This window comes from Rhodnius prolixus, unplaced genomic scaffold (assembly GCF_049639745.1).
Source record: "Rhodnius prolixus isolate KJV_2025 unplaced genomic scaffold, Rpr scaffold_3, whole genome shotgun sequence".
Classification (NCBI taxonomy): domain Eukaryota; kingdom Metazoa; phylum Arthropoda; class Insecta; order Hemiptera; family Reduviidae; genus Rhodnius; species Rhodnius prolixus.
In genome coordinates, this window is record NW_027411603.1 from 14,499,720 (window position 1) to 14,526,868 (window position 27,149).

The 27,149-nt window shown below is 29.9% G+C and overlaps 3 protein-coding genes across 5 annotated transcripts; 1 reads left to right on the forward strand and 2 right to left on the reverse strand.

The window, feature by feature from the left end:
* Nucleotides 1-104: 104 nt before the first annotated feature.
* Nucleotides 105-6,389, reverse strand: LOC141452221 (uncharacterized). Its single transcript, XM_074124147.1, has 4 exons — nucleotides 6,318-6,389; nucleotides 1,962-2,917; nucleotides 1,801-1,890; nucleotides 105-270 (listed from the first exon to the last, which is right to left on the reverse strand). The coding sequence occupies exons 1-2, from the start codon at nucleotides 6,387-6,389 to the stop codon at nucleotides 2,078-2,080; spliced, it is 912 nt and encodes a 303-aa protein (XP_073980248.1). The 3' UTR covers nucleotides 105-270; nucleotides 1,801-1,890; nucleotides 1,962-2,077.
* Nucleotides 6,390-6,420: 31 nt separating this feature from the next.
* Nucleotides 6,421-21,557, reverse strand: LOC141452980 (alpha-1,3-mannosyl-glycoprotein 2-beta-N-acetylglucosaminyltransferase-like). 2 transcript variants are annotated; one of them, XM_074125624.1, is made up of 12 exons: nucleotides 21,416-21,557; nucleotides 20,189-20,303; nucleotides 19,078-19,192; nucleotides 16,872-16,948; nucleotides 14,536-14,730; nucleotides 14,308-14,446; nucleotides 13,103-13,331; nucleotides 11,762-11,866; nucleotides 11,379-11,469; nucleotides 9,801-9,971; nucleotides 8,226-8,348; nucleotides 6,421-6,797 (listed from the first exon to the last, which is right to left on the reverse strand). In XM_074125624.1, exons 2-11 carry the CDS (start codon nucleotides 20,285-20,287, stop codon nucleotides 8,235-8,237), a joined length of 1,335 nt encoding a protein of 444 aa, XP_073981725.1. In that variant the 5' UTR covers nucleotides 20,288-20,303; nucleotides 21,416-21,557; the 3' UTR covers nucleotides 6,421-6,797; nucleotides 8,226-8,234. The 2 variants fall into 2 exon arrangements, with proteins under 2 accessions (XP_073981725.1, XP_073981724.1); XM_074125623.1 differs by having other exon boundaries at nucleotides 6,421-7,498.
* Nucleotides 21,558-21,590: 33 nt separating this feature from the next.
* On the forward strand, nucleotides 21,591-26,250 carry LOC141452981 (leucine-rich repeat-containing protein 23-like). Of its 2 annotated transcripts, none has more exons than XM_074125625.1 (2): nucleotides 21,591-21,710; nucleotides 22,559-26,250. In XM_074125625.1, the coding sequence occupies exon 2, from the start codon at nucleotides 23,643-23,645 to the stop codon at nucleotides 24,660-24,662; it is 1,020 nt and encodes a 339-aa protein (XP_073981726.1). In that variant the 5' UTR covers nucleotides 21,591-21,710; nucleotides 22,559-23,642; the 3' UTR covers nucleotides 24,663-26,250. The 2 variants fall into 2 exon arrangements, with proteins under 2 accessions (XP_073981726.1, XP_073981727.1); XM_074125626.1 differs by lacking the exon at nucleotides 21,591-21,710 and adding an exon at nucleotides 22,042-22,418.
* The last annotated feature ends 899 nt before the right edge of the window (nucleotides 26,251-27,149 follow it).

Consider the following 27,149-nt stretch of genomic DNA (forward strand, 5'->3'; position numbering starts at 1 on the left):
AAATAAAGTATACTGTAGGAAATCAAATGAAGAAAGTATAACATTGGTTAAAATTGAAGTAATTTATTTAGATAATTTATATCAAATTCTTAAGGGTTAATCTGAGACCAGTTCTATGGCGCCAAAATTAAATTTAATCTTCATTTCTTTGTGAACTCAAAGCTGGGCAATAAAATTCTCGATAAAGAATTCATCTCATTCTGTTTATGAATCGTTGATCTGAAGAATTTGTAGCATGGTTAGTATGTAAACAAAGGATAAACTACAGATCTGAAAAGTAATTGTAGATGTGAGAACAATTTTTAAATATTAAAGATAAATATAATAAAAATGCATCAAGAACCTTCCTACTTCAAAACTTAAGAAACCCTATTTTCATTTTTAAGTGGCTAGCTGTAAAACATCTTTTCGGGAAGTATAAAAGATATTTTAGTATTGCTATAAAATATCGAAAAATTATCTCGTTTAGTAAATTTTTCATTATTTTTTTTTTATAATAGGAAAATGAAAAATGATCATTCCTCAAACTGTATTTGCATTTTACTGAAATTCTGTGTTAATCATAGCGAATTCTTCACTTTTTTTCTTATATCAAATTTACATAAATGGTTCATGTACTAAAATTATAGTTGTGCAAGAGTTAGCGTGAACACCTTCTTTAAGATTAGTCGTAATTATAGTTTATCTCTGATAAAAACGATCTAAAATTTTTCGCTTTAGATGCATTAATTCCAAGTACTTTGAAGAAATAATCAGGCTTACTTACTAACATTAAATACTACTAATAATTACTTACTCACTAATATTAGACCACTCAAAATATCATTTTTAATTTGTAATTTTGCTTTTTACAGCTTAAGTAGATAAAGGCTTCTGAGGCGTGAAAGAAACGTGCGTTTGCTTGTTCCCTGTTGAATGTCTCCAAAACTTTATGAGGCCCGCAGAATCAAGAAGATAGGTTTACCAACTATACATACTAATTAATTTGCTGAAGGCTGACTATCGTAAATAAACTATGATACATCATTTGTTTTACCATTCTAAAATATCGTAAGACTGCACCATCGTTTCTTTAAGAGGTAGAAAGCTTTGTATCTCCTCCTAAAATAAATTGTTTCAATGACAACCACCTAGTGAATAGTGTATTTGATATTCCGCTTGCTTTCGGTATGATAACATATAATAGGTCAAAAAATCAGAAACAAAATTATTTTCGCCATTTACATAGCCAGATTAGTTGAAATTTTTAAGGAATTTGGCGGAGACTAAGTAGTGCCTGGAATTAAGACAAAATCCAAGCTCATAGGTTCATAAGAAAAATGGGTCACTTTTTCTTAATGTTACTTACCATGAAGATATTCAGGAAAATCTAAGCCCTATACTACTTAGCAAGAGGTGGTACGCAGAGACAATCAACACCTTTCTTGAGTATTGTACAAAAAGTAAAAGCTATATGTGTCAACTTGTTCAAAAAGATGTTTAAAGAACTATTATAATTTAAAATATTATTGTATATTATATTTTAAAATTCTTTCTCTTGCCTATTAGCTTAAGGCCTTACATGCGTTATTTTAAATGACTAGGAAAAAGTAGAAAAGTATATACTTAATTTGCACTTAGCAAAAATTTTTAAGAAGGAACTTCTTGAAAATGGAAAAATATTTTTTTTGACTAGCGCTTAAAAAATGAAGAATTGTAATAAAAGCATCTGCGACATGCGAAAAAAATTTGCAGTTTACATTAAAAAAAAAAAAAAATCTGGTAATTAATTCCTAACAAACTGTAATGAGAATACATTACCTTAATAAAGACTGTTAAGTGAATAAAAAACAAATTACTAGCATTAAGACAACGTTTTCGGTAGCGGATTAAACAAAAAAACATTTCAACCTAAAAAGAAATATAACATGAGATAAAATATCGTAATCAATGAATATATTAAAACTTATTTTTGTATGTACCTCCGGTTGTACATTACAATAGTTTTTCTTGTTTAGTAAACCACTTAGGATGAATTCTGTTAAAAGAACCTAAAAAATAAATTGAGCATTTAATATTTATCCATAATGTGTGAGTCTCAAACAATGTCATCATTTCTTACCTCGTTGAACAAAGAAGTAGCTGCAGAAAAAATATAAAAAAGGCAAAATATAGGAGCGATAAGGTCTGATTCGTGTTTCACATCACTTCCATTAATGTTAGAACTATTTGATAAGAGAGTAAAATAGACTATACCAAATAATTGCAATAATTTAAATAATGTAATAACAACGATTATGGGTCCAAAACAACACGATAATTTTTTAAGCAGTTCAAAGCAACGAATATAAGCAATAAGCAAATATTGAAGCTGTTTTTTCGCATCAACAGTATTGTATACATTTTTCAATTGGCAATTTAAATGATAGAGGTTTAATTTCGCAGAAAAAAATACCAATGTAACAAACCCATCCACTGAAAATGCCACAATTTTTTCAAAAACTGTAAATATCCATAACATTATTTCTATGAACGAAGATTCCCACAGCTTGGTCATCATTATTCTCAAAAATTCTGCGATTAACAGCGTATAAAGAATTACTGGTTGATCATAAATTAAAACTGATGGAATATTTTTTCTAATTGTGATTGATGTGAATATTTCATTCATAAGGTTACAAAGTAAATGAGTATTGAAGAAAACTAAAACAAATATAAGACTGAAGGAATAGCAAGCATCAAGTAAACCAATATAAGACTGAGGGCATTCTAAATTTAGTTGACATGAACGAAGGCGACAAAATTTGTCGTATATGTGAAGAGAATTAATTGTTAACACCGCAACGCTTGTGCATCCACTTATAAGTGAGACTTGAAAACTATTATCTATAAAAAAAATTAATAATAAATACAAATTTAATTTCACAGATTTTTTCCACTATCATTTATTAATTTATAATGAAGTAAGAGCTCACCTAAACATTTAACAAATTTCAAAGGCAACACACAAAAAAACTTGCATAAATAAAATGAAAATAATAAAAAATGTCTCAGATTTAAGGAGGAAATTTTCATCACAAAGTAACTGTAGATCCTGAAATTCATATTACTTCCATAAAAGAAAATCAATAGTAATCAGAATAAAACAGAAAAAAAACATTAGTGATGCAATAAATTAGATACATTAACCTAAATGAAAAAAAAAAGAGGAGAAAATTATATTTTAATTTAAAATGTGTATTAAACATCATTTTGATTGAAAAAATTGAAAATATTATATGGTTTAATGATTAATTTACAGAAGAAATAAAATTAGTTAATAAAGAGCCAAAAATATATATACGAAACAAAATACTTCCTGAAAGATTGCTTCCTATGATTTTTTGATTAGTGAAATAAATTAGTTTAAAAAAATAATGAATTTATATTAGAATTACACAATCAATTTTTTAGTCATCACATTATTTCACACGCAACACAATTTTGTATCTACATTATGGCAAGTTTATTTACATTAAAAATTTCTGATAATTTATAAGCCAAACTCAATTAGTTACATCTAGATTATACACAAAGCCAATTTAGGCCAGTCCAAAATACATTTGAGTACCTTGGAATGTATCAGTAGTTTTCTTCTTTTTTCTTTTCTTTACAAGGCAGCAATTTAATTTTGTACAAAATTATGAAAATTAAAAGGAAGACAATTCATAATCATAACATTGAAAACTTAAAAAAAAAATATTACTTAAAAAAAAAATTAAAAAATGCATACTCTAAAATACAAAATTCAAACTTAACATTATTATCGATATTTACAATCTTATTATCACAGAACTAATTAACATAAACTATAATTACTAGTTCAATAGTGAATATTCACAGCTTTTAAATCTCGCAAATCTTTTTCTTTATTTTTCAAATATTTTATTGTGAAGTGCATAAAGTGGAAGCCATATCAAACAAAACAAACAAAATATAACTCTAAAAATAAATAGCTAAAAAAAAATTGTTATAAGTACAGAACTTTTTTTTTTGTAAATTTTTCAGAGCATTTTGAACTGGGACCTTCAATTAGATCTGTTGTACCCCAACTAGCTCCAGTGCCCGGTGATGAAACAACTTACCCAGGTTTTCTAGGGAATTTCGAAAGGGATACTTTTATAATCTCCCATCTTCCTTATAAAGTTTGCTCACCCAAAAGAGAATTACATAAAGCTATATTATACACTATCACTTGGTAACTAACTACCCTGACTCTCCAAAAAGCGTGGAGACGCCATGCTTCCCAGAAGTTTAAAAAAGAGCCAAGCTCTTAGAAAAGTTCTAGAAAAAATGGTGTACATAGCCGGTGGTCAGGTATAATTACCTCTTCCAACAAAGCCCTTCCTAGATATTCCAAAAATGACCCTAAACTAAAAGGTTAGGAGTATTCTAGAAGGGTATACACATAACGTTACATTAATACAACTTTTAACCATATAACCTAAATTGTACTAAAATCCAGTTAATATGTAAGTAAGCGTTCCATTCCGTTATTAAGAATTCCTTTAATTCACTCATTTTATATGTACTGTCAAAAATTTAAATAAATAAAAAATTGTAATACATCCCTCAATCATTTTTTTTACAATAAATTAAATTTGACAATTAATTAAAAATATACATAATAGTAATAAGAATTTCTTTCAGAAAAACACACTATGAATTGCTTTGTATAAATTCATTCGAACAGAACAACTTAACATAAAAGTTACAACGAACCTATTGTTCCATTGCACGGAAAAGATGACTTTAGGTGTGCCTTTATAAATGTCTTCACTCATGAAAAACGAAATTCGTAATACGCATGTTAAATTGCAATGAATAAGATGAATAAATTTTTTTTAAAAAACTAGGGAGAGTTTCGTTCAATTGATAAAAACATGCAAATAAACAGTACATAACAAAATAAACATTATTTTTTATTCAGGATGTAAATAATATTTATTTTTGAACTTTTATAGTATAAATGAAAGAGCGTAGTATAAATGGTATCTACTTACTTCATTCCATTTAATACCCTTTAAAAAAATGTATAACATTAATAATGAAACAATAAAATAGTGTTTATTAATTTGAAACAGAAACGGTTATTTTTCATTCAATTTAATATCTATATTTATCTCAAAGGTAATATTATAATAGTATTCATTAGTGCTTCAGTCACGACATGAAAACTAAAAATTGGTTCTATAATTTTTAACATAAAAGGCAGAAATAAACTTGAAAAAAATTAATGATTTTTTTCATTTTATTATTAAAGAAGTAAAAAATGTACGAACTTTCTCAATAAAACTGCTTTGAGAGATTTAGCAAAATGAAAAAGATTTTCAAAAATACATATATATCAGTGGATTTTAACAGACACTCTTTTAAATAAATTAATACTTCCCCAAAAGTTAGTTGCTATAATTAGGTTATGGATAAATTCAAAGAACGTGTGAACCTTTAGTTGATGTATGAGATTTTTTCAGTCTTTATATCCAATTTTTCCATTTAGATTAAGTGTATACCTTTCAACACTCTAAGTTACCTTGACAACTCACATCCAAAGCGGGGTAAATGTACTTATAATTCTAACTAAGCCAGAATCCAGGAAGATAAGGAATGAACTATACCATATGCATTCCTTTCATACAAACAACTGCTGAGCTTGATAATAAACTGTACAATTTTTCGAATTCAAAGTGACAAAAGAATTTTATAAAAGCAAAATTTATAATTATTGTTTCATTTAGATTATTTATTAATATTTATATAATAATAATATCCAAATAAGATTCTGTTTTTGTTTAATAAAGTAGTAAAAGAAGTAACAATTGATTGATTGGATTAGAGACAGTATGTTTGGAAATAAAGCCTATTTTAGGTTCCTAAAAATTATTTATTCCGTTAGTGTATTTGAAGATGTTACAATTGAGTTCTGAAACGTCTTTTAATGACCAATATTTAAAGAAAATATTCATAACTTTTAAAAAACTAGAATAGGCTTTACTGTTACTGTTCTAACTATACGTAGGAATAGGCTCTACTTCAAGTAGAAAAACTGCAAATTATTGGCAATGATGAAGACAGCGTTATTTTCTCAATTAGTACATTGTTTTCAAGGAAGTTCAAACTTATGATTCATGTACAAAGGATAAGGAGAATTCCTCTACATAACAATGGCTGAACATTTAGACCTGTATCTCAACTAAACATATAAATATGTTGTTGAAAATATTAAAAACTGTGGTACGAGAATTCCCAACCCCTAATTGAATTGAAAACAACATAAGTTTATGGAAATTTAAAATTACGGTTGCAAGTAAATCGAATGTCCTTGTAATATATGAATCTAATACTGACGTCCAATATCGAGTAAATAGCATGTCTATCTCCGACTCATTTAACGATGGGGACAGTCTAGAATAGTTAAAGAGAGGATGGATTAGCATGAGCAGTGAAGCGAGAGTGTATTTTCTTGTATTGGGAGGCGATTAAATCTAAAATGAAAGGGACTTTTAAATCTGTGTGAATATATCTGTTTGAGACATATTCTTGATAATTGGTTGTTCGCCGAAGAAGTTTTGACTTCGAAGTTCAAATCGGGTTCAGTAGCGCTTATACATAAGTAATTTTGAAAATTTCGCCCTGGTTGTCTTTGTCCAAACCAAGTTTTTCTACATTTCTAGAGGAATCTATTGTGCTTGTATTCATTTTTATGTGGTCCAGTAGAGGGGTTGCAGCGTGAATTTCATTCTTGTAGTGAGAGTGGTAAGGATTATCCCTCGTACTGTCTGGAAAAGTGGTTGATCATTTTAATTATCTTGTTATCAGCCAACTTTCATCCAGAGTAATTGCCGTCCATTGAAAAATAACTTGCTATTTTGAAATTGCTTGTTACAGATAAATGAAATATTTTGTGTGTGTTAGTTTTGAAACTGTAAACACTAACCTAAAATACTTTCTATTGCAAAAGAATAAATAAGTATATAGATAGCCTTACTTGCTTAATCCTTCACTATTCCAACAAATTAAAAGTGAAGTAAATGTTCATATCCTATATTTATTTTGATTTTTTTTACAGTATACGTAAAAGTAAGAAAAAAAAAAGGTAAGTAATTACTAATCTACTCAATAAATACACTTAAACGTTAAGATACATTGATTTTAATAAGAACACAAAAATAATAGTGTTTTAGTGAAACAATGGCAAACATTTGTTTTCCCGTTCATGTATATTAAAAACAAAAATCTACAAAATTAACTTCTAAATTTGTGAAAAGGCAATTTACAAAAGTCCTTAAGGAACCAATTTAAAATTAACATTAACCATCTCAGAAAATAAAAGTAATTCTAAATGGTCAGCCACTTTTAGTTAGAGGAGTTTTGTATTCATTATAGATAAGAGAACCAAGACTTATACTGAATAGCATTAGAGGAGGCCTCACATATGTGGTGCTAACTTCTCTTCCATAAGATGATAGCTTCGAGACCCCTAAAAGGCACATCTGTATGAAATTTCAAATGACACCTCATACATAAAAATCAGTAAACGCGTTTAGGTGCTACATTTTTTACAAAAAAAGGTATCAGCAACAATTTCTCAGTTGGCAATGTTTTTTCAAAAGAAAAAACAAAAAACAAAGGATATGCTTTTTATTTTAGAAAATTTGAAAATTTTACCATAATTTATTCCTCTAAATGGCTATTTTACGCTATATTACGCTTTTTTGTGCAGTTTTCACGATCAACCCTTATATAACTGTCCTACCGGACAATTTTGAAGAAAAATTAACTTCTGCAAACCGCATATTGATTGGAAAATTAAATACTGTTGTATAAATTACTAAACAAATTTGAAGTTTTTCTTCTTTTCCATCATTATTAATACTTAAAACTTTTATGGTAGTCAAATAATTAATTACAATGAATAAATCAGGCATCCCTAAATGTAATTAAAAGTGTCAGCACTACAACTAATTTTATATACTAATCCTTCATTTAATAAAACATTTCTGCAAATTGATTTGTTTAAATAATTATCGATTGGAAATAATTCAATTAAATTAAATGTGAAGATTTTTTTTTTTTTAATTTGTTTAATGTTAGTGCAATGGATGATAAATGCATGTACAAAAACAAATAAATTATTCGTTATTTAATAGATTAAAATAATAATAATCAGATACAAGAAAGATACAATTAAAACTAATCGAAACTACCTTTGGTTGCTAGCTCCACGATAAATCATATCCCTTCCATTTTGGAGGAGGAGCGAGGTACACTCTTCTTCCTTTATAAAAAAAACTCACCACTCCTCTATAACCTGTACGAGGAACGCCACTCTAGAAAAAATAAAACCTTCATTCTTGCAAATGTTAATAATTTCATAAAATAATTAATTTTTTACGTTCTTTCTTCAAAGTAGATTATTTAGTGAATGGCTAAATGTACACTTCTGATCGGCTCGATTATATAATATAAATTTTGCCAAAAAGATACGAGGCTTGGTCTAAATAAAAGTTCTATATGTATATTCATTCTGAAGAGAAATTTTTGTTTCAGTTGCATTTTGCGAGAATTGCAAACCAATTATAAAAAAAAATAAACATTACCAAGTTAAAAAAAATGTAAATCAATCTTTCAGTGGAAATTGCTATAAAATAATTTGGATCTATTAAAAGTTTGTGTTTAATAAAATACCTCACTCATCTAAAAACGTTTTTACTTCCTCATTTCTCTCACCAGTATGAAGGGAAGTGCTAAGCTATAGAAAGGGTTTTACAGAAATATATATTTTTACTAACAAAAAGGTGGAAACAGTACCTCCACTGTTAGCCCTTAGATTGTCTCTTCAGTTCGCTGCTGCACTGAAACTAGTTCCGGGCGCCAATGACCTTAAATGTTTACGCGCCTCATACTAAATTGGAAAAAAAAAAACTTCCACCTCTTTTCAGTTAAATAATCGCCTATGGTTACAGGGGGCTTAAGTCAAACTAAATTTGGTATCCGAGTAGTGCACGGGAGCGGAAGCAAAATAATTAAGTAGCAAATCACTAAAGGCGATTGTTACGTATTTATTAACGTCGATTAACAAGGCAAAACATATAAGTTAAATTGAAGCGTATAAGTTAAATTGCGAAGCGTGAAATTAGAAAGAAAATTTTAAAGTAAATCGTGAGAGGTCGTTTTGGGAAGGTAAAAAAAGCAAAAATAAATACAAAATTATTTAAAACAGCCTGCATCATTGGTTAGTATATTTTGACAGAATCTTTACTACAAATCACAGGTTAGAATGAACTTTACATAAGTTTCTAGTTTCGAGCGATTTCTTGTTTGGAGAAATTTTTCCTCTAACCTCTGGTGCAAATCAGGAAGAAAAAAATGATATAAGACATCTAAATGAAAACTTTATGCCAGAATTTGTGAGAATTGGAATTACAAAACTTGAGTTTTCAACAATCGCTATTCCTTAATTTAAGCCTTATAAACACTCACCAATTTTAAATCCTTTGCATATATAAAATTAAATTTTTATAGTAAACACCCCTACTTTAGGATATTTGAAAATGATAGTACCGATAACTGAAAAAATTGTTTCTGACCTTCTTCCAGGTATTTGCAACATTGAAAAATTAGTACAAGTCTTAAATAATTGCGCTGAAAACCTTCACAGTGCAGTTTTAAATATAAATTGTGGCCAGTGTTTCACTTATAAGTAATGTATGAATCTGATTGTTTTTTTCAACTTCTAGCTAGTCCAGACCTTATTAAAACGAAAACAGAGTAGTACTTACTCTAAAGTCATCCATTAGACCTAACGCCTTAGCTGCTAAACGGTACTTGGTTTTAGTTTGATATGCTATTCTCACAGCTCCTGGAGGTACTATACTGCCAGATCTTAATTCTTGATGCGTTACAATTGGACTTTCATAAACTTTTTGCACGAAAACACTATCATAATTATCCTGTAAAAAATAGTATTGAGTTAAAATGGCTTGGTTCCAAAATGCAGATCAAAAGTTGGAGATATAGCAGTTTTTTACACAAAAATAGTAAGAATGAGATAAATTACTCAGAAATCGTTAAGCTCTTTACTTTGCTAGAGAATAGACGAAAATTATTTTTAATCATTCAATTAAAAAAAAAAAATATGAACGTCTTATTTTGGTTATTTATTTGGCATTATAATTGGTATATGTAACTGAAGGAAGAATAATTCCAACTTCAGCCGTTATTTATATTTACCATCATTGTTAAATGTAAGCTTGGTGTGTCTTCTTATGAACTCGTAAGTCCTGACTGCTGTTCAGTTCATAAGCAGACAGGACGGAATACACACCAGTCTTACATATAACAAAGTAAAAAATATAGTAATTGTCAATAGCGCAAGCCCTGAAGATGACCTAGTCCCAGGTCGAAGCTAAGCAAAAAAAAAAAATAATTGACTGAAATTGGCATTATTCTTTCTTCCTGAAGGAACTAAGACATTACAAAATCGTAACAAAATATTCCTATATAATATACAATGAATTACATATTTAACTTCTAAAGGGTTGTTTGATTGTCAATCATTTAATTAAATATTTCGTTAAATATTTAACAATTTGTTGAATTCTTTTAATAATATGAACATAAATTATTCAAGGAGAAATGTATAGGCTAGAAGCTAGAAAGCAGCTATTTAACATAATCTGAAAAGTTGTTAGACTAATTAATTCTTGATATTTATTTGAAAGAATAATGGTTTGGTTTTCGACCGTTGTTAATAGATTATCCTTGGGAATTCTGAGGAGCAGACAATAAAATTTTGTAGACAAATTTCATTTTATACCGACGTTTCGGCAAATTTATTGCCTTCTTCAGGGTATTATAAATTTGTTGAGTTATAAGTTTAGCATTTTTTTTTTTTTTTTTTTTGGCGCATCAACAGCCGAGGTTATTAGCGCCCGGAGCTTTTTCCAGTGCACTGCCGGCCTCCGGACAGTGTTCTCTCGTTACAGACAACACTGTCCATCACCGGACAGTGAACTGTAAGAAGCTCCTAGGAAGAGAAAATCTAAGGATCAGCTGCTGGATTCGAACCCGGGACCTCCGCGTGGGAGTCCAGTATGCTAACCTCATAGCTAATCCCTTCCCTAATCTATTATTATTATTATTATTTAGCACCATCATAACTGTTCAACAGTTACAACAAATTTATAATACCCTGAAGAAGGCAATAAATTTGCCGAAACTCGATATAAAAAAACAAAAAATTGTCTACAAACTTTTATTGACCACTCCTCAACATTCCCAAAGATAATTTATTCGAAAGTTAAAAAAGAACACTCTCAAATGAAATTAAAACGAAAGTTATGAATATTTAAAAATACCTTGAGCAAATAGGAAAGATTTCGCTCCATGAACTCCACGTACTTGTCATTAAGGTGTATATATTTGAGATGTTTTTCATAAAAGAGACCACTAAAACAATAAGATTACAAATAATTAGCCTGAGCACGTTTGACTAAATAAAAATAAAATTTATTACACGTTATCTATCTTAAAATTTAGGACAGAAAAAAATTATGGTTTTTTTTTTTCAAGAGAAAAGAAAAGACTTTATAACATACAGATTCACATCTTTTAAATCAAACAATTACCAGATCTAGGTTAGGGCACACTCTTTAAATCAAGCTTACCACAAGAATTTATAAATGAAACCTTCTTAAATAGTATTTTTAGTACAAATATTTTTAAAACTTAATATACTCACTTGCTCACACCAATTTTTCCAAACGTCCTTGTTCTGGACACTTCAGGTCTAATACATGCTCTACCTTTTCTTTGTTCAGGTTGTCGTATCCAGTCGTCCCAATAGCTGTTACAGTAGTATTAGAAAATAAGACAGAATTTTTTTTTATAAATAACTTCCTTGAACTTAATTTTTAAGACAATAAGTGAATATATAAATAAGTGCTGGTATTTCAGGGGGCGATTAAACTCAAAATGGACAAACACTATTTTTAAAAATACACGGTTTAATTCAACCATTTGATCACCTTTTAATGCTTTTCAACTTTTGTGTAAAACCTTTTTTTAGAATTCAAGAACTCGTAATATCTTAAGGGTACAACAGCTCTAGCAAATTTTAAATATAATTTAAGGAATAACGATTAAAGGAATAATTAACTTTCCATAACACGATACTGACTTTGTGCACATTATTATAAGGGAGGGCTTAAAATTTAGTTAATATAATTTTCAATGTCTTTAATAACTTCATCCTACACTATCTCAATTTTTTTCGGGCTCAAGAGATATCTGAACCAGGTGTATCTTACATTACAAAACATGAAGAAAACTTAAAAGTAAAAGAGACGTAAAAGGTAAAAGACGTAAAAGGTATTATATGTTAGTAATTTTAATTCATTTTGATTTTCTAGACTATCTTTCATATTTGTACGAACAAATTAAAACAGAAAACAAATATTTTTTAAAAAAATATTTGCACTGTTTTTTGTTATAAAGTTGCACTTGGTATAGCCATTCTTAAAATAAATTTGAAAAAGGGTATGGATTTGAAAACTACAAATTGATAAATAGTTAATGAAATTTGACAGATTACATAACACAATGATTACCACTTTTTTAATTATGACCATTTTTATGGTCTGCCTATATGTAATCACCCTTTTATGTTTATTTTGAAAAACGTCATTGTATGGTATTTAAAAATAATAGTTATTTTAGTAGATTATTTAGCTGCACAGTCATGAAATAAATAAAACCATTATAACAAAAGCCATTCTCCTAACCAAAAAGGGTAAAACATAACTCATTCGGCTATGGAAAGAGCACATAGGAAAATACTATCTACCTAACCAAAAAATAAATATTTATAAAAAAGTACCAAGATATTATCTTTCTAGCTTACTACCTAAAGAAACTGTTTGCATGCTATCTCTTCTCTTCTTGGTCATCGATTAAATAAGACAATCTAAATATTTTGTTGAAAACATATTTTAAGAAGATTTAGAAATACACTCTTTCGTAGGTAATAGCTTAGAGAAATCAACAAAATATTCAAAGGAAAGATGCTAAAAAATATTAGTACCTAGATGGCCATTTGGAAGCAAGCTCTTTCCAAGTATTTTTAGTTAACATCCACCCGAGACCAGGAAAAAAATCTGTTCTATGTAGCAAGTCAGGGGAATCAGTATCAATTAAATCCACTTTTCCATTGTCGTTCCACGCAGACACACACCATAATGTTGGGTCTTGGTGAAGTAGAGGAAGAGTGGCGAGAAAGTATGAAAAAATATCAGCTGAGATATCTAGATCATCTAAAATAAAATTAAAAAATGTCATTCAAGAGTATTTGATGATCAGATTTTATTTTAGAAATGAATTCATCATAATACATTTAAATCTGCAGGAAAGTCAAAATTTTAAGCCAACATTTATTTAATGTGATGAAAAGAACAGTAGAAATTTTTTTTTTAAAGGCTCATTTCTTTATTACGATTGTAGAGTAAATAAGCATTCAGTATACTAAGAAGTTCTCCATGGCCACTGTCGATAAGCCCTTTTCAAAATTTAAGGCTTGGCGAATTACTAAACAGTTTAATATGATGTTTCTCACGAAACATAATGAAACATCGTAATGAAAGCATTCAAAGTGTACTTTTAGAGATAAAGATGATTGCTGGACATTGATGGTCGGGAGATATTAAAAATTTAGTGCAGCATGAAATTTCCAAGCACGAACGAAATAAATTAGTTGACCGAATGTGCCATTTTGTTAAATAACTTTTCAGTCTTTTGAGATTATTTTCAAAGCCACAGCTATGAATTTATTTGTACTTTGTATAACGATAATAAACATATAAAGCTCTTTTTATTTGAATTTTTTTTTCCGGAAATTGCGATTGTGGGAACTTCTAGGATAGGAGGGTGTAACAGCAAGAGTCAAGCTAATACTAAGAGAAATCAGAATATATACTTCAATAAGAAGTGAAGATTCACGATGTCTTGTTAATGTTAGCTTATTGGTTTCCTAGATTATAAAACAGAGATGGTATAAGTGCTCCTTAAGCTTTAAATGGGATTTCTGATAATGTAAAATAGTATTTATTACTGAATTTGCCAACTTTTGTAACGTTTATATATTTTTTATGTGAGTGAACATAGTAAACATGAAAAATGACTAAATAAGCACATGTAGGATAGTGCTAAATATTTGAACTTTTTTCACTAAATTTAATGTCGTAATAAACATAACGAGCCTATTATTTAGAGAGTTCAGAAAAACTAATTTACCTTCTATTATAATAGCAGTTGAAAAGTTATAGACGAAGAACGTCTGATTAAGAGCCCATCCATAATGTCTTGCTATCTTGAAGTAGCCTTTAAATTTTTTTTCTTTTGGAGGCACATATATTTCACTCTGATCTGGTTGCTGTAAAAAAGAAACATTTGAATGAAAACACGTAAAAATCAAACCAATCAGTTATTAATCCATGAAATGAAAAATTCAAGTGTTCATACTTTAATATGAAAGACTTGGGAAGCGTATGAGTCAATTATATCAGAAGTTGGCTGATGCTGGCAATCTTGTGAAACAATAATTGGAAACTGTTCAGCGCCAGGTCTATGTTTAATTAATTGATCTAGGCATCTTCTAACTGTTACGCGAGAGCATGCGAATACAATTACAGCTATTGCACCTTGACCCGATAACGCCTGAAACAAAAATCATTTCTTAAGTTAGCTGCGAATACTTGTAAGCAATAACGTTTTTTAATAAGCAAAGAAGATTTTACAATCAGATTTTGGCTTTCATCAAATATGATTATTAACGGCAAATAATTTTTGTTTCCATCAGAATTTTGCACTGATTTAGCCAGCGGTTGAACTGCAAATTGGCTGGCACCTCACCCTCTTACGAGGTATGTTAGAAAAGTAATGAGACTGGCTCCACTGCGAGCGATCTGTCGGTGTTCTGTTGTTCTCTTTCAATAGGCATGTTGGTTAATCCCTTCCAGATGCACAGTCCGAGTATCAAGTCCGTACTGTTACCACGTTGTTTATGAGCCAACTATCAGCGAAGTTGTATTTTTGTTGTGTGTCACGCAAAATGAAACAGTGAAATTTAGAGCAACGTATGCCATTAAGTTTTGTGAAAAACTTGGGGAATCAGGGAAGGGATTAACTATGCGGTTAGAGTTTGGATTCCCACGCGGAGGCCCCAGGTTTGAATCCAGCTGCTGACCCTTAGATTTTTTTCTTACTAGGAGCTTCTTACAGCTCACTGTCCGGTGACGGACATGTTGTCTGTAACGAGAGTACACTGTCCGGAGGCCGGCAGTACACTGAAAAAGCTTCGGGCGCCATTAACCTCAGATGTTGATGCGCCTTAAATCATTTATAAAAATTAAAAAATAAATAAATAAAAAAAAACTTGGGAATCCCCTAGTGAGACCAATGAGAAGTTGAATCAGACATATGGGGAAAATTCCTTGTCAAAAGCCCAAGTTTTTCGCTGGCACAAATCAGTTTTGGAAGGCCGAGAATTGGTGGAAGATGAACTTCTCCAAGAAGAGGCCTTTAACTTCACAAACCAATCAAAACGTCGAACGTGTGAAGGCTCTAGTGAGGCCTGACTGTCGTTTAACAATGAGTGACCAGTTAAAATTGCTCGAATGAGCAAATCAATATTGGTTTTCTTTCTTTGACAGTAGGGGTATACTTCACAAAGAATTTTCACCTACACATCAAACTGTCCACCAAGTGTTTTTACAGGGATGTCCTTGAAAGGCTGTGAGACCAGACATTGAAGACACTGGACGCTCCATCATGCAATGCCCCATGTCACATGGCCATCTCCATCAAGGAGTTTTTGACCTCAAAAGACATCCCTGTGGTTCTCCAGCCCTTCCTATTCACCTGATCTCAGTCCTTGTACCTTTTTTCTTTTCTCCTAACTAAAAAAAAATTCTTTAAAAGACTTCAATTTGGAACTGTGGAGAACATCCAAAAGAATGTGGCAGATCTGTTGAAGACAATACTGAAGCCTTCCAGCGCTGTTACCAAAACTGGGAACAACGACTCCGCCGATGTACGTATAGCTGCCCAAGGGGAACTACTTTGAAGGGGATAATACTATTGTTTAAAAAAAAAAATAAAAAGTTTCGTAAAAACGAAATCAATCTCATTACTTTTCTATCACACCTTGTATGTCCATTTTTTTCTTGCTAAAGTAGTTTATAAAAAAGAGCGAGATATTTTATTTTGTACTTTACACCTGTTTTCGTTCTACAATAATTTTATGACAACCTAAATATTTCTTTACACTCTGGATATATTAGTTGCTGATTTTGTGAACATATATGATATACTCAATATGTAGAGTATTTATGTAAAGAATAACAATGGGAATTTTGGATTGCCTGCGTTCCTTCCCCTTTTGGGTGGAACCGCCTTTTTAATACAATTTAAGTAGAAGTATTTCGGTTTGTATTTATCAAATAAACAATAATAAAAAGAATAATTATCAATTTTTAGATCGTACAAAATTTCTTCTTGCTACATTCTGTCAAACACTTTCTTCATTTCAAGTAAAAACACACTGCAAACTTTTTTTCACTGAACCTTTCTACTTATGTAGTCAGTGAGCTAATTGCATAGTGGTGGTGACTTTTTTTTTTAACCCCAATTATTCGTTTATAAGTATATGATTCTCTTCCATATCTTATCTAATATCATATCTAAAATTATTTTTTCTATAATATCCGGAGAAATTTATTAAACTGATTTATTTTTTAAACTGAAGATACAAAAAATTACATTTTCAAAACAATTTTGACGCTCATTATGGGTATTACCTGAAGGCGCCGTTCATCTTCTTTTCTTACTTCATCATCAGCAACAACTCTTTCTTCTTCAGCTTCACGCGCCTCCCCTGCAAAGAAGTTGTTTTCTAAGTAGATTGTAATTCAAATTATAAATAACTTTTTTAAATTGGATAGAACAGGTTTTTTAAATGTTACTAGGAACAAAAAAAAAACAAGGAATTTAAAGTGTAGCGAGGAAACTTAAACCCAATATAAACTGCAATGATTGGCTGAAGCCAAACAAAATAAATTTTGTTAAATGTTCGATTGAGGTTTCCAAAAGGTTGAACGGAAAAGTTAATTTTTTTTTTTTTGCAGCCAACCATGGATGTTAGTATTGTAACAACGACCAAACATCCAATTTATTTATCCGTTTAAAAAAAGAGTTTTTGTATTTTGCTAAATTTCATTTAATAATTAATAATAATTTTTTTATTTGTTTCAAGTTTTAACTTATACATAGGGTTGGTGTGGTTGCAATAAACATTACAGTTCATAAAAACAGAAACATAAAAGAAACTGAACAGAAAGATCTAAGTTCTCAAACAAACAGAATATATAAATAATACTGAAATATCAATTCCTTATCAAAAAATAATAGTTCTAGTCAAAAAAAAAAAAATAATAATAATAATAAAAATAAAATAAATAAATAAAATAGACTCCATAACAAATTTAAAAAAAAACATCTTTCTTTTACAATTCAAATTTTGAAAATGGCAAATTCAGATATTAATATGGTTCGTTGATCTAACTTCCAATCCCTTTAAAATATATAAATATATGTCATTAATTTTGCTAATATCAATTTTATACAGCAAAGTCTCCATAGACACATATTCTCCCTGAGCTACAGGAGAGGGATTCATATATTTAGCCAAATATTTTTCTCTAACTTTATTAAATTTGCAACAATAAAAAAGAAAGTGGTAGATATTATCTTTATGGTTTAACGAACAAAGAGAACATACTCTGTCTGGAAAAAATTTATAATTTTTAAAGTTAAGGTACAGAGAGGGATATTTTTTATTGAATAATCTTAGTTGTGCAATAATTCTTATAATTTCATTTAATAATTAAAAAAATTGCTAAATCACTCTTTATACTCATTTAGCCAAAAAAATTTTATAAGAGGTCTCACGGACTGCACATAATTTTGATTGAGACAAACATGAACAGTTACAAGTTTAAAGATCCCGACATGAAACACATATTGACTACACCTTAGTAGAGGATCAAGATAAATATATCATACTTTTCACACATGGAAAATTGTAAAGGATTAGTTAATATAGAACTATTTGCTAGTCGCCTCCGTCCGCGATACCTAATTTGGCAGAAGCCCGTCTGAAAAAATTGGTATTACTTTACTTTTTTTTACATATTAGTTCTTAATAGTTCTTGACTTTTTTTAAATTTAAACTACTTCCTAACTATATATTGAACGTTCTTAAACAAATGATTAGATTTAAGGGTAATTTAAGAAAGAGGAATGCCATTTGAGTGTTCTAGAAGTGAGGACTAAAAAAAAGGTGTTGACTTTCTAAGGTCGAAGTTTAAACATTTGGAGACATTTGTAACTTAAAATTTGAAGAGGTTTTATTGAATTATCGTTTTGTTCATTTTGTGGAATTTTCAAATGAGCTTAGTATTCCAGTAGAGGGCACTCAACTTATTGAAATATAAACCAAAAAGCTTTACTTAAGTATTAAAAAAAAAAACATTTGTTGAGGTACTATGAAAATTATTTTGTTTAGTATTATATATTCTTCTTTTTTAACAAATACTATGTATTTTATTAACAAAATGGGGGATGTTAAATTTGGCTAATGTAGTTATCACTCTAAAATATGAATGACATGTTTTTTTTATAGGAATTGTTAAATTATAGGGATGTTAAATTTGGCTAATGTAGTTATCACTCTAAAATATGAATGACATGTTTTTTTTATAGGAATTCATTTTAGATCCTTTACATTTTTAATTTATGTATCGTGAATTTGTTAATATTTATACTGCGCTCAACTCCATTGTTTCTATGTAAAAAATTACTAAAAAAACTGTTTTATTTTATTAAGAAATTGGCCTATACAAAAAAAAAAAAATATTAACGAACAATGTTATGAAAATTAGATACTAGAAATTTGCCAACACTTAGTAAATAGAAAATCTGAAATTTAATCTTAAGCGAACTCACTTTGTGTTTCAATAGCTCTTCTTACATCAGATAAAAGTCTTGCAGTTGCTTTAAATTCTTCTTTAATTTGAGTCTCAAGTTTTCCTAAATTGTAACTTGGATCTGGGGAAGCAAACTGGAAAAAGACATAAAATATAATCAGAAAGTGAATACACTATACATTTCGGAAGATTTTACTTAGATGATCTGAATTTTTAAATTTTTGGTTCATTCTACTCCCCAATTTAGTTACTTAGATTATCCTAAACGCAGTTTTAAAACGTTTTGAAAGTGAATCCCTAATCATTGGAACGAAACAAAAATACCAATTTATTCTTATTTTAATTGAGCTAAACCCAGGTCAAAATTGTAGATTCAAAAGAAGAATAAGAATGGCTTGCCTTATTAGGAATCCGAGTTGTCTGTTCGTTGTTTAAGAGACTAAGCAAAAATATTTAAAATACTTCATAGACTTTAAGCTAACTACATAAACGGGCTTGTGAAAAATGTCTTTTGTTAATGAGAATGTTGGAACTATGTAACTTAAGTTCTAGAAATTACTTTATGAAAGGTTTTATGTTTTGATTTTATTTTGGATTGAGTGATTTACATAGTTGGTTATATTACTGTCTAATATCTAAAGCCAATTAGTCTGCTTAACTACTTGCGACCTGAGGGGATTTTCTTCCTAAAGAGGGCTCAATTCTAGAATTGGATAATCTATTCAGAGGGGAAGGTTAATGGGATTCTAAATTAACTTCTGCAAATGCTATAAAACAAATCACACTAAAACCTTACGCGGGCGCACTAGCCTCTATATTTTAATCAACAATTTTATGCACGATTAAAAAGAAAAAAAAAGCGAAATCTGGAAAGGAAACGTTGTTTAGAACTGTACTCTGGAGATGTAATGATATTTGCCCAAATGAATATAACATAGATGAATATAGTGACTATAAATAAATATAATATAGATGAATGCACGATAGTGACTTCCATCTTTTTTTCTAAACTCGTCATTGGCCATAAACAGTTAATATCATAAAAATACAAAAAAGAACACATTATATTTCTATTATTGGATTGGAATAGAAATAGAATAATTACATAAAAACACAGGTATAAAACTTACAGAATTGTGCAAAAGCCGATCATAAAGTAATACATATATAATAACAACCCATGTAAACACTGAAAGGACTAGAATTCCAGCCAGGTGGTTCCGCCGCATTTCACTCCCATCACATCTAAAAAATAGTAATCATCACTAAAGCAAAGTTGAATAAGAAAAAATTACAACCAAGATTCAACCTCAAGTACAGAACATAGAAACAAGTAATACAAAGCTAATTCATAATTTTGAGCCATGAATACATCACATAATCTCAACTGGAGAAAATAAATTTTGGTCAAAAGGCATGTTATTTAAAAACATTGGTGTTTTTCATTTCTGCTTTAAAGCGTACGTAATACTATTTATCAGTCCACAACACCTAATGGGTAGTTGGACGTTAAGACCCGCTTGAAAAAATAGGCGATTACTTTACTTTGTACTATTTAACTAAATCTTATTCCTCAGCCTTTTATTATTATGTATTTCCACAATAATTAGATGAAAAAAAAATTCAAAACTAAACAAAATTCGCTATACTTATTTAATGACAACTTCATTAAAGATATTGCTTTGGTTTTTTTATACAATTGATTCAACAGTTTATATTTCCGAAAACAATGAGAAAATGTTTATCAAAGGTGCCGACCACTCTTTATTGACAAATAACAAATACATTACCACGTAAAAGATGCAAGTAAATTCAATTAGGTTCAAGATCATATCAGTATCTTTTGATGATCGCTTATTTCCATTATCATAGAACCGAGCCACAATTCTTCCAATTATTAGTTTATGAGCTGATCTTTTTTTTTTAATCCTAAGTTATTTACAGACTATGTAAAATTCATAAAATACAAATTATATATATGTATATAAAAGAAAACCTGTGTATGTGTAGGGTCAACCTATTTCTACTTATAGAGTAGTGCCGAAATCAATATAGGTAAGTTTAAAAGTTAACAATTATAAAAGGTGAGACGTGCCGAAATGTTATTTTTGTTTTAAGCAACACTAAAATGCTTTAACGCAACTTAATCAGTCAAATATAAAACTGATAAACTTTCAACGCCACTCCGAGAAATTACGAAACTAAAATGTCCCTTCTCAATAATCAAATAGTTTACATCATTTTTAAGGAAAAATTAATGAAAAATTGAGTCTGGAAGAACACTCTAGTTTTCCTTTATTTTCTGAACAAATTGAGTGAAATGAGAAATAAGAATAGAAAGTAAAGACAAAAATTACCCTGATATTATTCCACTATTTCAATGTCTGAAAACTAATCTGTAGCACTAAGAAATCAGAGAAACATTAAGAAACATGAAAATCTGGATAGCAGCTCTATACAGAGTTACAGGATACAATCCACCGAACCATTTACACTTACTTCTTCAGACTGGTCAAATTAACCTACGTTTACCGAAACAACGTATCACCAGAGACCAGATGTTACTATAAAAAATAGCATAATAAATCTGAACGTACTAAAAGTTGCAGGTTAACAAACATTAATCACTAACGAAGGTTAATTATTGAACAGGTAAGTTACTGTAGAAAGTAATTTTGCTAATTAATATAAAAATAAACATTTTATTTTAAAATAAAAAAAACTACATCTTAATGTAATTTTCATTTTTAAAACTAATACATCATTTGTGTAGGTCAAAGCAGGTAAATTTTACACACTTAAGATTTCTTTATACAGTAACAACAAAATCAATATTTAAAATTTCCACTGTATCATTATATAATTACTACAATTAAAGTGTATGTAAAATTTGTAATTATCAATTGATAGGGAAACGTTCTTCTTGTCTAGAGATAGCAAAAATAGACGGCATATACCCTCCTATGTCTCCTGAATCAAATCTTATGGACTAAGACAAGAAGAAATAGCGCCCTTATCACTCTCCACCTAGACCAGGATTTTGCTGACTAGTATCCTAATCATATCTAACCTTGTCGAACTTTGGTCCCGAAAGAACCGAAGCATTTTAGATCTCCCAAATGTTTAGCATGAGGTGTCTTTGGTTTGTACTTTCAAAAGTAACTGTGGGCACAATTTGTTTGATGTACGAAATTAGGTACAAAATTTGCTGTAGCGGAAGTTCAAGCTTGATATTCCGTTTAGGACCTACAAATAAGACACCAATATTTTATGAAAATACTTTAACCAAAAGAGCGAAGTCCTTATACTTTTTCCTTCACTTTCTTCATTTTTCCATAAGTCTCAAAATATTCCCTACTAGTAAGTATCTCGCAAAGGCTAATATTTTAAACAATTTTCCCAGGAAAATTTATTTTTGAAAAGCTTAGGAATCTGTAAACTTAAACATTTTTAAAATACCGTCACCACAATTTGCTATTAAGTGCTTATTTTTTTTGCAGCAAATTTAAGAAAAGAAATCGTGTTGGAACTGATTGAAACGGAGAAACTCCATGGAAGGCTAGATGCACTCTGTGACGTTAGTAAATTTCTCTCCCAAGTCTTAGAATATAGTAATCTCCCAGAGAAGAAGTTGCAGGCCGTGAAAACACAGTTGAAAGATGTGTAAACTACCTCTTGAAAGTTGTAAAAGGCTGTATGATTTAAATAAGCAACACTTTTGGTATAGGAAAACACAAAAGTGTGAAGTGTTTTTTTGAAAAAAAATCTTGTTAAGAAAAATCTTTATTCGACTGTCATTCACCATAACTAGCAATTGTTACAGACAGTGTGTTTTTTGTAGGAAAAATGTTTTCAAATACATCCCCGGCTAACTTCAAAGTTCTGCAAAAGAAAGATTAGAAAAATGTATAAAAGAATTTTGTTAAAGGCGTGGTATTTCCACAAAAAGTAAATCATTGAAATTATATAAGGATTAAAGGATATTGAGTCCTCAAGAGTTGATGAAACGCTTGTAGGAATCCTAATTTAAAGAGCCTATGCAAGGAACTGCATAAACTCAAAGAAAACATGGAAAAATAAAAAATAAAAAGATCAAAAGGAGCAGAGCTTATTCTACTACGAGGGATCCTGAGTAAAATTTAGGATCATGAAGGATCAAAATCCTTCCATCTGAAGTACCACTTTTTCTGAATGGATTTTTCATTTGTTAAAATTTTCTATAGTGGCCTGAAAGGTTTTTGTATGATCAGTTTGTTTTTTTCTTCGAATATTCTTTATTCTAGCAGTTTTCTCAGTCTTTGGTTAAAATGAATGTTGGTTTTCGGGGGATTTCAGGAAGTCAGGTTGTCATAATTCCTTCAAATATACCATAATAATATCAATTATTAGAGTGAACAAACCAACATTTAGGAAAAGACCAGTTTGAAGAAAAATATAAGTTGTATTTCAAGAATTGTTATCACGTAAAGTCGTGTAAGAGTTCACATGATACTTTTCACAAGTAACATTATTTTTTAAACCATATGTTATGATAATTTATAATGAAGAATCATTACCATAAATACAAAAAAACAAAGAAAAGAAATGTCTGATGATAACAGCAGTGATATATCTGGCGGAACCGAAGCCGAAGAAGAGAAAAAAGAAAACCTTGGTGAGCAAGCACATGAAGAATTACAAGATGAAGGTCGTCGAAGAATCAAGGGTTTCAAAACGATTACAAAAATTGAAGTGAAAAGGTTTATGACGTATGAATTCGATTTTGAGAAACAAGTATTCTTGCCCCGTGCTCTTGACCTTTCGAACATGGGATTGACAGATATATACCCTCTAATTGCACATCCCTATCTTACTTTTCTCAGATTATCTAACAACAGACTTACAAATAAGGACCTTGAAAATTTATCATATTTACCAAAACTTGTATCCCTATATTTAGACCGAAATGAGATAACTTCTACCACCATTCCGAAGTTAGAGTATTTACAACAATTAAGTTTTGAAGGTAATCCTATAAGTGTAATAGAACCTATTGATCAGCCTTACTTGCAAATTCTTATTCTGAATAAGACAAAAATAAAAAATTTACAGTATGTTGGTATCAACTCTACACCAGTATTACTTACTTTGTCTGCCAGTCATTGCTATCTAAAAAGCATGGTGGGCGATTACGCCTTGACAATGAGAAATCTTTACCTTTCATACAATGAAATAAGACGAATAGAAGGATTAGAAGGACTCGTCAATTTAAGAATTTTGCACTTACGAAGCAATAGGATAAGTCGATTAAGTGGACTCACAGTAGGACTTGTAAAATTGGAATACGTTAACCTGAGGGAAAATGAATTGACCGATCCTGAAGAACTGAAAAAAATTCAATCTTTACCTAGTTTAAGAGTCTTGATTACAAAAGATAATCCACTTGATGATGAGATGGGAAGCGATATCAGACCAATGATTCTCATGTATTCTTTAGAAATCAAACGTATCAATAAAGAACTGACTGATGATGAAGAAGTGGAATATGCAAGAAAATTAATATATGATTTGGAATCAAAAGATGCGTTTTCCCGAGATGATGTAAGATTTGAGGGAGAGGAATAAGATTACGTTTTCATTAAAAAAAACGTAATTTTTTGCATAAATAAAAAAAAAGTTCAATGATTCAATTTCACAAAGGAAAAGCGCTATTGCTTTCAGTAAAGTATTAAGAACAAGAGAAATTTAAAAAAACTTGAAGATAAAAATACAAAATTTTAAAAAATTTGCTCTTCGTTTATACAAATTAGGCTAGGCAAATACAATTTTAAGAGGATTATTCATCTTTCTTAAGTGATTGATTCATTATATGCTGAAATTAGAGTGGTCTACGGCCGAATTGTAGGGCAATTTTTGACACATAATTAATGCCTTGTTTTTACCGCTGATCTTTAAAATTTCAGCATTTTTAACACGTTATTAAATAAGTTCTCAAGGAAATTATTTGGTGACCTGCACGTTTGTTCCGAAGTAATGCAAAATTTCTTCATACATACGGCACTATTAAGGAAACATTGTCGAGCACCTCCGAGTAAATAATTTGTTTCCAGACATGGTGGCCACTCCTTAAAACAAGTAGTGAAGTTTTCATTTTAGCGCATAAACAGATCTTATATTTGTTACTAGTTTTAACTTAGTTGACGGAAATGCTATTTTATGTTATCAACTTTCAAACATTCTTTTCTCAAAAGTTTCGTGCTTTTGGTTTTCCTAATACGTCAATTTTTTAGCATTTGTCGCTAATATATTACCTAAAGGGACGAACTCCAGCTTCAATATGTTTGCCGTGCCATTTCTGTGCAAACTTGTATTATTTTTGCTGTACTATACGATATCTACTAACATCTATATTAAGTCCTGTAGTAACTATTAGATGATTTCTTTATGTGTAATGTTATAGATTAAACGTTACTGTTTAAGTGCAGCGTACCTTGTTTCTAAAATAATTTTTAGTTGGGGGTGCTCGAATGCTTTTTCCTTAACATTGCAAAACAAAGTTCTTAACTTTGCAAACACAAAATTTTATGAAGGGAAAGAACAATTTTAAGAACAAATTTTTTAAAAAAAAATTTCTTAAATTTTAAGAAAATTTCAACAAAAAGTGACAACTCTAACTTGAAGTCAAGTCGTGGAAACCACATGCTTTTCTTTATCATTCTTAATACGTTATGTGCAAAACTCTGAAACTTTTGAGTTCAGCTTAACGAACAAAGCTTAACGTTAATGATTTGCCAAAAATCGTCTTGATCTTCAACTACTCTAACTTGACGTTGATTCATTAAGGGTGGATAAAAATAAATATAATTGCCAGTAAAGTATAAAAATATAATAATTGGCAATTTCAGTCCTTTTTTTTTCGCAAAGCACTAGTCTAGGGACTAGGTCATCTTCAAGGCTTTCTATTAATTTCTTTGCAGAAAAAAAGGTCTTAATTCCAATTGGTGAAAATGTTGGATGGGTTGGTCCTACTTCATAGAGTAATATTTCTTTTTCTTTGGACGTCAAATTTAAATGCAAAAGAGCATTTTGTGTTAGTAAATGGATATATATATACATATGTATACTCTAATAATCTTAGTCATAGACTATTGGAAACGAGTTAGGCGATTCTAATGAAGCACACAATTGACACAAGAAGTTGAATGCACTAATTAAAAATTATTATTTCCAACTACAATTACTCTAAGTAATAAATTATATTTTGGGTAGGGCTTAGATAAGTAGTCAGGGTATTGGATTCCCTCACGGAAATGAATCCAGCTACTGGCCATTAAATTTTCTTGTCCTAGGAGCTTCTAACAGCTTACTGACCGAAAGACAAATCAGCACTGAAAAAAAATCTGATCGCCAATGTTCTCAGACGTCGACGGGCCTAAAATAAAATATAAATATGTTCATAGAAAAAATTTTTGGTAGAAAGCAACTCTCACAGTTCCACTTACAAGTTTTGTCTGGATTTTTAATTGCGCTGAGGTTTATTTCGTAGATTAAGAAACAGCGTTACTAACATTTAAGGTTTAAAGCAAAGATGAAAATCGAATTAAAAATTATCGAAAATTTGACCCTTTCATGTATCCATATTGTAGTCAAACAGAATCTTTAGGACTTCTAAAAAAAGAAGAATAATTAAAATGGTTTAATTACAGCTATTAATAGCAATCATCGGGCATTACTCATCCTCAGGGAAGTTGGCTTGTGCCGTCCTTCGATAAAAATCCTCTGAGCAAGTCGAACAGTCATGAAATTGTTATCAATTCGCATTATTACTTATGCTAAGTGCATTGCTATGAAGAGAAAGTAATTAAGAATGTTAGCCGCAATGAGAAAAATAATTTCCGCAAGTCTGAAACATAAATTATACGTAAACAAAGACAAAATATGTTAATTGTCAATCTGTAGAGCTTTTTAATGAACAATGAACAGTTTGATAAACTACAAAATCAAACAAAATAATTTATTCATTCTAGTAAATAATCGCTTTAAGAATCGAACGATTTAAGTATCGAAGAATGAGAACCGATTTGTTCAGTCAAAAGAGACATTGCTTAATGC

Excerpts from the sequence above, each read along its gene's own strand:
- LOC141452221 (XM_074124147.1), bottom strand. The coding sequence starts at position 6,389 with ATGCTATTTACTCGATATTGGACGTCAGTATTAGATTCATATATTACA. Across the intron at positions 2,918-6,317 it reads CATTCGATTTACTTGCAACC|TGGAAAAAATCTGTGAAATT; the intron begins GTAATTTTAAAT and ends AATAAATGATAG.
- LOC141452980 (XM_074125624.1), bottom strand. The coding sequence starts at position 20,287 with ATGCGGCGGAACCACCTGGCTGGAATTCTAGTCCTTTCAGTGTTTACA. Across the intron at positions 9,972-11,378 it reads ATCTTTCCTATTTGCTCAAG|GATAATTATGATAGTGTTTT; the intron begins GTATTTTTAAAT and ends TATTTTTTACAG. Across the intron at positions 8,349-9,800 it reads GTCTAATGGATGACTTTAGA|AGTGGCGTTCCTCGTACAGG; the intron begins GTAAGTACTACT and ends TATTTTTTCTAG.
- LOC141452981 (XM_074125625.1), top strand. The coding sequence starts at position 23,643 with ATGTCTGATGATAACAGCAGTGATATATCTGGCGGAACCGAAGCCGAA.